Genomic DNA, 11304 nt, shown 5'->3' on the forward strand with positions numbered 1-11304 from the left:
CTGTATTTCTTTCCAAAGAAATGCACTGTGACTATCAAAATACAAGTGGGGTACCTAGTACCACACTCACCGTTCCACAGCAGCACAAGTGATCCAAGGTAGTGGAGCACCAGAAACCATTGCCAAACATCTACAGTTCGAGGAAACAACAGGCCTATATAAAGTTAAGGGCAGATCTTACCTGGTCTAATTCAGGGAAGTTAGTTGGACTGTTAAGAAGGCTACTCAGTAAAACTATCCAGGTAAATAAATAAATAAATATATATACACACATAGAGACAACTTTGTGCTGTCAGTGAAAAGTGTCTCAAATGTGTACCTTAGTCACACTGAGAAAGTGGTCAGGGGCATTGTGTCTAACCCTCAGATGACACGGTAGGACAAAGATACCCAAATTAGCTGTAAACGTACTAGCCTAGATACCGTAAACTAAGGCAACATGGAGCTCAGGGCAAGCTAACCTCACCTACACTCCTGAGTAATAACATGTGCTGCTTCCAAACTAGCTGAGCCTTTGTATTCTGCAGGCACCAAAAGAAGTTTGAGATGTTACGTTTACTTGTAATTTGTTACTCAGACAACAGGAAAACCTGCATTTCAGACCCATGGTAATTGTTAGTCTAGGTACACACCAGGAAAGGGGAAGTTTACATCAAAGGGTAGCAAACAGAAATTTGGCACCTGAAAATGTACTGCCACAGTTTTAACTTTGGGAACTTCTGTGCAATTCTCTACAGGGCTACGATTCATCAGTCCCAGCCTAAAATGCTTTGCTGATAGGGGATAAACCTAAGCATATGCCTAATGTGAGAAGGCTCCGTTACAGTGCTTTACAAAATGATGTTCTTCATACTGGAGGTGCCAAAGCAGCACTTTGTTGTTGTTAATAACGAGCATTGGAGACTTTCTCCAAAGGTCCTGTCAGAACTTCCCAGTTACCACAGTGCAATTTCACATGACAGTATCAAAACAGCCAATGCCCTTTACCCAAATCCACTCTCATTCCCCTACTCCCAGTTTGAATTTTTAATATTTTTTTCCTGGAAAATAAACTTCTCCTTTTCCTAGCAAAATCAAAACTTTAAGCCTTTTCCTGATGAGAGTTTTTGTATCCTCTCCTTTCCCTTTGCTGTTATTTAGATTTCATGAACAGCACCCCTTTGTCTTACAGACCACAAAGCAATGACAATATAACTTAGAAATATTTTAATATAATTTGCCAGTGCCTGTTTTTATTTTTGTAAAAGAAAGCCTGATTGCAGCCCTGGAGTACAAGCACATTACAAATCCTCTCCTACTTTGAGATGACTGACTGTCATAAACGTACTTATCAATCATTCTATACTGGGTATTCCCATCCAAACAGACATAATTCATTTAATTGAAAAAAAAAAAAAAAAAAAAAAAAAAAAAAGCTGTTTAAAGCCAGTGAGGACTGTTATGGTCTAAGTTTCAGTCAGCCATAGCTTTTCTTTGATTTTATGTTCCACTTTGTTTGTATTAATCCAAATTCTTTCTCCCCTCTGCTCATTCTGTGCAAAACAGCAGGAACACTGGTGGCCAGTATCTCCCTCCCAAACACACAGCAGCAACACAAAGAGCTGCTTTCAACCTGATCAGTAATTTTTGTGGAACACAGTGGCAGGGGGTGGACAAGATAACCTAGAGAATCAAATCCCTTCTCACCAACATTTTGTAAACCATTCATATCTCTTATATCCTCATTTGTCTTTGCACAGAAATACTTTTCAATGTCTACTTTTAGATAATAGGACATGGAAGGCCACCTTACGAACAACGGCAGAAAACTCCAGAAGCCCGTCACTGTAGAAGTATCTTTCTAAGGGAGTCAAAGGTAGCTGCTCTGCAACATCCTTGTTAGGGACCATTCTGAAGTCTAAGCTCTTAACAAAGGAATGGTGTGGTAAAGAACTACCCAAAATTATGCATCTACTGTTCACAAAACCAGAGAAACTTCTCTGTGTCTTTAAGCCACTGGGAGATTTAAGTCTCATCTCCAAGTCAGCTTTGGAATAGCAGTGACAGGACTACTGGATGCCTGCTCTAATTCAGTGGCAAAACTAGCTTTACGGGGCTTCAGAGGTACGTGAAATTCTGGTCTACGATGTCAATATGAGTTCTGCCATTTCACATGTGAAAAGAACAGATAATGGAATTGTCTGCATTAGAAAACTTGGCGTCTCTGAATCAGGAGAAAAACCTGGATTTAATTTCATTATCTGAGTTTGAAATTTGTCTCATTTAGAAGAAAGCCATAATGGACACTTAAAAAAACACCCATTACAGCAACACAAGCAACTTTGTTATATCAGTTAAATATAATGTTTAATTAGTTTTCTAAATGCATACACTGAAAAGCCATTAGACAGCCATTAGGAGCAATATATCCATTTTCGTTTTACAATCACCTGATTTAGTTAGCCAAATTTCTAAAGTAATTCAGTCAAACAACATTTTTGGCACTATTATCCCAGTAAAGTTTCCAATTCCCTTTTTTGACTGCGATCACTGTAATTCTCCCTTAAGCTCTAAAGTGCTGATGATCATCTTCATTTCGGCAGATTTACAGAGCATCTCTTTTAGGTAAAAATGTGTCTGGTGTGTTTATGGTCCCATTTGAAGATCCAGAAATCTGAAACTATTCAGCTATTTTTATGAAGTAATCTTTAGGAAAACCAGTTTTGTGTTCTCTTTACGTGGGGAAGACAAGACATCTGAAGACTAAGATGGCTTTAGATACCTTTATAAAAAACCTGAGCTCCAAAAGGAGCAAAATTCATCTGGCTATTCACACCTCAGCTGACTTGCTATTTTATTAACAAAAACTTTCTTAATAAGCTTATTAATTAGCAACATATATACATGAAAACTTGTCACAAGGCTCATGATGACTTCGCCAAAACATTGTGCAAGTAGCCAATATATCTCTCTGATGAAAGATGAGAATCCATTGGAAAAATAAAGCCTCTGAACAGATTTTATTCTACAGCTACCTAGAGCTTCTCAGATGCTGGTTTTTATTGATGCATCAACACTCTAGAGATTCTATAAAAGTTTCCAGCGTATTTTCCCCACTTTGTGTCAGCTCCAGTATGCCCCAGTATGGAGTTATGTGATAGGCAATCAACAATGCACATGACGTACAAAGGAGAACGTTACTGATGGTGGTATTTTACAGAAAACTAGGAGAGAGAGTATGAGACAATGAGCAAATCTGTAGCACAGCTGTTAACTGAACTTGAATCCTGATCTAACCCAACTAATATGCAAACCTCAAATCTATCCTTCTCCTACAGTGATTGCTTTATTTATCCTTGCAATGCCTCAGTTGTTTGCTTTCCAAAATGTAATAGTTTAAAAAAAAAAAAATCATCTGGAGAATGAACAATTCCAAAGTTTCTTCTGAATAATTTGGTGAATTTTTAAGCTCTGCTTCTGCCAAACCAAACAGAAGTAGAAAGTAAGAGCTAAGAACAGACTCTGCACCATGAACGTGAAAGACCATGCTCTTAACATACACCTTGTTCATGTAAGAAATCGCCATCTGTGTTAAAGTAAGTTTTGCAATGTTATTAATACAAACACTCGCACCCAATAAGCAGTGTCGGGCAATTTGTTACATTTCAAAACCAAGAGACAATTCCAGTCCATCACCAGCTGGCACCACTTTTGGTTCTGCCAGAAAGCTGAAGGATGCCAACGTACAAATAAAGCAAACCCTCTCCTCACTGCAGATGGACTCTAAGTGACCTTTACACGAAAAGGCTCTCTAGAAAACACCGAGCTCCTACAGTATGGATTCTTTCAAACCCACAGCATCTTTGTGTTGGCTGGTCTGCATTATGGGGGAGATAGCAGCCCAGGAGGAGTGGGAGCTATGAATGCTTGTTTACTGTTAGTGTGTTTCTTTTAAAGTACACAGTATGCATAAAACAGTACAGTTGCCAAATGAGGTACTGAGGAGAGAGCTACTATTTGGTTTCCCTCAAACCAGTTACCTCAGTTCAAACCCTGAAAGACTAGAATTAGTACTCGCCTCGTTACCAGCCTGAGCAGCAGTGCCAAGAATGCAAGTACAGCAACAAGCGAACAAATCCTTTCCCTCCTGCCAGGGGCCAAAGTGGGGGAGAGGGGAAGAAAATACATGCTTTCTCACCAGACATGTCTGTTGTTTCAGTATAAAAATAAAAAATAAAAAAAATTAAAATACTCTAATGTGATATACAGATGGAAAACTGAATGTGGGCATGCTCCTGAATGTGCATCTTGCATTCAGGTGCTGAACCAACACTGTCATGCTTATGTTAATACTACAAGAAATCTTGTCCGTTAATCAAAGCCTAATGAATTAGGTTTTTAGCATTAAAATGCTGGCTTTTTGTAGTCTTCATATTAATTTCCTTTACACTGTCTTTATGATAGTAAGAAAACCCATGAATGAAGTCAAAGACCAAGACTCCAACAGACTGACTGGCAGAACTAATCAAGGCAATACTGCATATTTCCCCGAGAAGATGGGCAGATAGGCAAATACAGGCACCCGAGGGACAGAAGGTACAGCAAAAACAACAACAGGAAGTAAAGGGAATTAAATATAGCACAAATATGGATCCTATCAGCATGAGTTAAAAAAACACAACACGGTACATTACTTTTTGTGAAATGGAAAATGCTGCAGGTTGTGAACTTGCAAAATTTTGTCTGTGGAGGAACGGGAAGGTGAAGGACCTGGGAACTGGAATTAAGTGAGGAAAGACACTAAGCCTAGAGGGCCATACAGGGCCCAGACACCTTCCCCAGAAATTAGCAGGGGCGCTGGGATGAACCCCACAATCAATCAGTCCTGGGTGAGTGAAGCAGCAGTTTCACAGTCCAAGCAGGCAGAAGCAGGTGACCGGAGGGAAGGGAAGCACTGGCACCACCAGCAGGCTGAGGTGCTGGGGGAAGAGCCAGCACATATGATGCTGAAACTCTGGGCAGAGGAAAACTACAATGTGGGAAAGAACCAAAGTGTTGTAATTAATATTCTTTTTCCAACCAAAAAGAGCAGCAAGGTTTGAAATTTCCTCATAACTCTTAGGCCATCTCCAAATAAGAAACCTAAGATCTAATGAAGTGCCTCTCGCTTTTCTCCACAGATTCCCTTTGCCCTTGCCCTACAGCCAGGGTTATAATCTAAAGAAGGTAAAATCAAAATCACATATTGTTCGACCAGTTCACTGCCAAAATGACAGGCACACAAAAAAATTTATGTCCATCTTTAGCCTGGTCCCTGACTCGAGTCAATGGTCTGTGCTCCACTGTTTGATCTGATTAGCACTGTTTTGATCCAAAGATGTTAGTGCACAGGTGCTCTTTTTTGGGGAGAATCACATAGGTGTTCTTTTCCTAGGGAAAACATCCATTTTCTATCAATAAATACAAATATTAGACAAAATATCTAAACTTTGGAGAGAAAAAAGTCAATATTTGCATAGTTGGTTTCTAAAGCCTGTCCTTGATCCGGATGCATGAGTTGAGCCAGGACTTCTTGTAAATTGTAACCAGTTGAAATAAAACATTAACAGTAACCCTAGCAGCATGAAAATGCACTGTAAGAATCGACCCCATACAGTGTTTAAATGAATATCAGAACTAATACATTCATCAGTAGTTTCATAGCGCAGTCAGTAAAATAGAAAAAAGTCTGAATAATCTGTATTCGAGAGCCCATTTGTTGAAGTAGCATCTCTATCGTTTCCATGTAGAAGCAGGCTTCCCTTCCAATTTTACAAAATATTCATACTGTAACACTTACAAACTTCATTTTATTCACTGAAAATAGATTATCTCTTCAAAAGTATTCCCTTTAATAACAAAAATTACTTTCCAGACAAGACAATCCTACCAAGTCCTTCCCACAGGCACTCTTTTCTACACTTAAGTGAACAAGGTCCTTCTATCAATGAGCTTTCAGAAATGAATCAAAACTCCAGTGCCAAACAGCCATGCCATGCGGTGTGCAAGTAAACACCCTGAAGCCCTACAACTGACAAGATGCAAAACTTTTGAAAGATACATGTGCACACTCCATAATAAAAATATGCATTTCTTTTAATTGATATTGATGAGAGAGAGAAGCCTTAATTTGAGAAGAAACATTCCTTTTATTTTCTCTATTTCTAGGCTGCTGCATGTTAATACCAGCACCTGCAAGAGACTCACACGTTGCTTATGGTGCAAAGGCAGCAAGGCTGCAGCCTTTCTGCTTCAGAACAAATGGTCCGGTGTGCCTCTTGAAGCCCACCGATACAAAAAAAACAGATCTAATCCTTTCAACTAACAGCACGCTCACCAGATTAATCCAGCTCACTTGGTAAAATGCAATCTCATTCCAAGTCAGAGAAAACCTTTGTGTTAGTTGTGAGCACATGTTTTAAGAACTACTGTAGTTTCAAGGTTTCCAAACCCCACAGTTAGATAAACCAAAGATGTACCAAGAGGAGGTGAGTGCAAGGGTATCACTGCATGTTAACTTTGGGTGGGAATCCTCCATGACAAGGGCTTGCCCAGGCAAGAGAGATTCCTTCACAACACCTGGCAAGAGCATGACATATTACCATTGAAGAATCTCTGGCTCTCCCCTAGGATTGAGCCCACCGAAGTTTCACTGCGTTCCTCCTCCTGCCAGGGGACCGACCGCAGCATCACACGTAAGACAGCTCTCTTTCTAAACTGGAACTCTATGCATGCAGGGATTTTGCTAATACCTCCAAGCCATAACGACTCATCTTACCCCTGTTGTCAACTCAGCTTTTATTACATAAATAGGAGTTAGTGTCACACATCTAAACAATGTGAAACAGTGCTTCTTCAGCAACAGACACCCATACGACATTGCTAATATGCTAGACTTCTTGAAATAACTATGAATACAATTACCCTAAAGTGTGATCCTAAATGTATACAACTTCTCTCCCCCATAGTTTTAGGAAAAATTAGGAGGAATCAAGTATTAAGGCTCACCAGTCAAAGCTAAGAGCATAAACAAAATTAATATTTGCAATTATAAGTATAAGCAAGTGGTATAAAAAAGTCTACTTGGCAGTCTATCCTATTCAAATAAATTAAGTCTTATAATATTCCTCCAAGCTACGGACAGATCCAAGAATTAACAATTTATGGTCACATTTAATAATAAAAAGTCTTTCAAACTGATTTCTAACTGCTTAGGTCTGATACTTAAAGCAGAAGGGTGTAGAAATCCATCTCGAGTGGGGCGAACACACAGAGACAACTCCCTTTCCCACCTATGACTTTCAGAGTGAAATTCATATAAAGTTATACGAGTAAAAGTAAAATCAAATGACCATCCAATTGAAAGGGAACAAAGAAAGAAAGAAAAAAAACCCCATACTAGAAAGCAGCTTGGGACTTCCAAGCACCAGTTAGTTCACTACATACAATATTCTGGGGCATCACAGCATGAATAGGAGTAAGATCATCTGTCCAGCTTGAACAGAAATCACTGAAAATCATTTTCAAGCAAACGCATGTGACTCATTTTGGCTAATGAAAACATACCCCTCAAACTGAAGAACTTAGGTAAATTACGTTTCTCCTAATTCTACCAAAAACATTAAAGAAAACAGATTTGCCAAAGATAAAAGCAAAGTAGGTGTGATAGAACATCCGTTAGCAATACAAGGATGGCTAATTCTTCCTGACAGTGAAATGACTTGGGATACAACCCATTCTATTTTTTTTTGTAAGTGTTTAGACGTAGCATATCCCACACAGTTTATTCCCAGACATCCTAGATTTGAGTACCAGTGAGTTTTTATGAAGATCAGGCCTTAACACTAATGTACTAGGAAAAGAAAGCATTAAGGGCAACTGGAAATATTTTACCATACTGAAGAAAAAATTAAATCAAATAGAGGCTTTATAATCTGTGCAAGTTACAGAGAGTGGTTTAAGACAGTGTGAACTAATACAATCAATTCGAAACAATAAGGAGAAGGAACAAGTTGCACGTTTTACGTAGAATCGCAAGTACAGAATTAATATTGCACTTTTCACTCTGTTATAGCAACTAGCGAACTACTGGGCTGGTTTGGGGTTTGCCTTTTTCACAAATGCATTTTTGGTGTGCAAGGTTGTGCGGCATTCTCTAGCAAACAACTTTGATTTATTCATGTAAACATCAGAAATGCATTGGCAAACAAAGCCATATGGAAGAGAGAGAGAGAGATAATGGATTTTCTGTTTGCTTCAGAAACTTGACATCTGCGGGTAGCATCATCTAAGTTACGATCCAATAACTTTTCATATTTCGGTCATTTCCATTTATCAATCCGAACCTCGTTCAATCTGATGATGCAGAAAGCTCTGGGAGGGGGACAGCAGAGAAGGAGCGACGTTTTAGAAACTTAAACTAGGAATACACTTGAACGTTCTTCCCTTTCACATCATAAATTGAAAGACCAAGGAAACTCACATCTGTTCTAATTTAGCCTTAGAGCTTAGGAAGCAAAGAAAAAGTACGAGGGTTATTCATACCGCGTTTGTATTTGGGGAAAGATTTGCGGAGCCGGAGCCGGACCCAGCCGCCGGCGGCACCGATCTCCCAAGCGGCGCGAACTCCCCGCGGGGCCGGTCTCGGCGGTACTTACCCCCGCAGAGGAGGAGGAAGCCCGCCGTCCGCCCCGCGGAGGAGGGCATCTTCGCCCGCGCCACGACTCCCGCGGCCCCGCCTCGGCCGCCGGCGCCCCGGGCAGCGCCGGGCGGGCTGCGGGCCGGTCCCCGCGGGCTCTCAGTCGGGCCGGCCCATGGCCCGGGGCGGCGGCCGCGACGGGACGCGCCGAACCGGGCACGGACGGGACCGGACCGCGCCGCGCCGGGGCGCCTCCTCGGGACGCCTCTCCGCCGGCTCCTCGCGTCGGTCCTCCGGGCTCCCGCCCCGCCGCCGGCCGGGCAGAAGCGCCCTCGTCCCCTCAGCGGCGCCGGCGCCTCTCGGGCTCTACGGGGAGAAGCCGAAGTCGCAGGCGAAGCCCAGCCCCGCTCTGCTCCGCCGCGCCGCGCCTGCCGCCGAGCCCCCCGCGCTGCCCGGCCGGCGGCACCGCCCGGCTGGGGCCAGCCCCCGGCCCCTCCTCCGCGCCCGGACGAGGCCGCCGGTCCGCGCTACCGGGGCCGCCCCGCGCTGCCGCCCCGCCCCGCCCGCGCAGGGGAGCGGAGGGGGCGCGGCGGCGGCTCCGCCCCGAGCATCCCCGCGGGCGAGGTGCGAGGGGCCGGGGCGGCGCGGCGCGGAGCCGCCCCCCGCGGGGTCCCGCTGCGCCGGCCCGCGTCCCCCGGCCGCCGCGGGGAGGTGGCGGGGCGCGGGCGGCGGCTGGGGGGCGGGGGGGAGGGAAGACAGGCGAGCCGCGCAAACACACCAGGTGCGAGACAAAGCAGGGACAGGCGCTGCGGCACCGGGGTGTATCCAAGTGGCCGCCTCCCCCCCCGCCCCGAACACATTAAACGTGCTGAATAATTAATCCTTGGCGGAGAAGCCAGGTTTTGCTTGATGGTAGGAGGATGCAGTCAGAGATGAGCTCTACCTGGCAGGCGACCAAAGTAAGCCGGAACGCGAGCATCCCGCTTAGCGGCGAAACGCCACTTTTAAACCGCAAGCGGGAGAGGCGGGGGAAGCAACCAAACCAAAAAACGACCACCAAACCTTACCGAGCCAAACCAAAACTACGTTTTGGCAACGGGTCGGGCTCGCTGCGAAAAGCGGTCCGAAACAGCCGCCGCTAACAAACACCGCCCGCAGCGTTCGGTGCGCCGCGGCCGGACCTGCCTCCGCCCGGCAAACCCACCCCCGCCGCGGCCCCGGGCTGCGGCAGCCGGGCCGGACCCCGCCGGGAAGCCCCGCGACGGGACGGGACGGGACAGGACGGGACGGGCACAGCCCCGCGCCGCCCACCGCGCCCGCGCAGGCTCCGCGCTCCCCAGCGCCGGGCAGCGGCCCCCGCCCACCCCGAGGGGCCACATCGAGCTCTCGGGCTGAAGGAAAACCCTGCCCCTTTCCCTTCACCTCTCCTCCCAAGGTCATCTTCAGCCTGCCGGGGAAATATCGTCTCCCCCCTCCCTCCCCAAGGCCGACGGTGCCTCGACACAGCCGCGCCGCTCTGGGCACCTCGACGTCAGGATCGAGACAGAGCAGCGGCTACAGCTCTCGTCTTTCTCAGCCTTCGCACTTTGAAACTCCCGAGCGGCAGCGAGGAGACACGCGCACACACACAGCAGAATGATGCTCAGTGCGATTTCCCCTAGCAAGAGCTGCTGTAGATCGCTTAAAGACGCATCAAAACGGGAAATTCTCTCTCTAGCCTGGGGAGGACTCTGCTTAAAATACACAACACTGTAAGAGGCAAATATACAAGAAATTACCCTATAGAACCGATAAAAAAAAACCTAGCCTGTTTTAACTTTTCTGTTAGATCCCCATCGAGCATTCCCACGGTCTTCATCAGGCCTGGGAAAACAATAAGCCAAGTGCAAGCACCTGAAGGGGAATAACGAATTTGAGATAAACGCTAGCGACCACCATACATGGATTGCATTTGAAGCTGCCTGACAGATAGTATAAATTAAACTTTTGAATACTTACTCACGTGCACAAGTGTTTGTGGGGCTTTCACAAATGCCTGAAAGGGGAAACCGAGAAGCATATTTGGGACGTCTCCATAAACCAAAGCAAAGGCTGTAGCAAAGAAAGCCACGTATAAAACATTAACATTAAATCAATGCTTTGTGGAGAAATGTCTTACGTTAAGCTGAGCTTTATCTTAAATCATATTTAAAAGCTCACACAGTATACAAATCAATATTGATGCCATCTAAAATACACCACTATCATCTGCACTGATAAATGCCAGTTTCCATCCAGGACAAAGTGACTTCTTGGAAGAATTTCAAGGACTTCCAATCTCTTCTGGCATCTCAGCAACTGAAGCCAAAGCTGTACTCTTCTGCCAACTTCAGGCTCTGCTCCAGCGCATTAAAACTGGTTTTAGATGCCATCGTGTTCGTCATACAAGCAGCAGAAGTAAGGTCACCAGAATAATTTTTTCATTTGATTTCCAGGCTTTTAAGTTAAGCAGATTTATACGTTTTTCAGAGGATCATAGCTTACGCACAGCACGCATGGGAAAATGTTGCCAACTTGGACAAGAAAGGGACTAAATACTAGTGTCTTCGGTGTTGCAGCTACTGTGATCATCACTGTAATGTTAATATAGTCACCATCCTTCCTGGAGC

General features: G+C 44.6%; 1 protein-coding gene across 1 annotated transcript in view; it reads right to left on the reverse strand.

Annotated features, from left to right (window-relative positions):
- RET (ret proto-oncogene) overlaps positions 1 to 9084 on the reverse strand; it is an 89056-nt gene extending 79972 nt beyond the window's left edge. The window contains exon 1 of the mRNA XM_075025623.1: positions 8676 to 9084. Coding sequence (XP_074881724.1) covers positions 8676 to 8724 — 49 coding nt within the window. The 5' untranslated portion in view covers positions 8725 to 9084. The remainder of the gene's footprint in view (positions 1 to 8675) is intronic.
- Positions 9085 to 11304: the final 2220 nt, after the last annotated feature.

Source organism: Buteo buteo, chromosome 4 (genome assembly GCF_964188355.1).
Source record: "Buteo buteo chromosome 4, bButBut1.hap1.1, whole genome shotgun sequence".
NCBI lineage: Eukaryota > Metazoa > Chordata > Aves > Accipitriformes > Accipitridae > Buteo > Buteo buteo.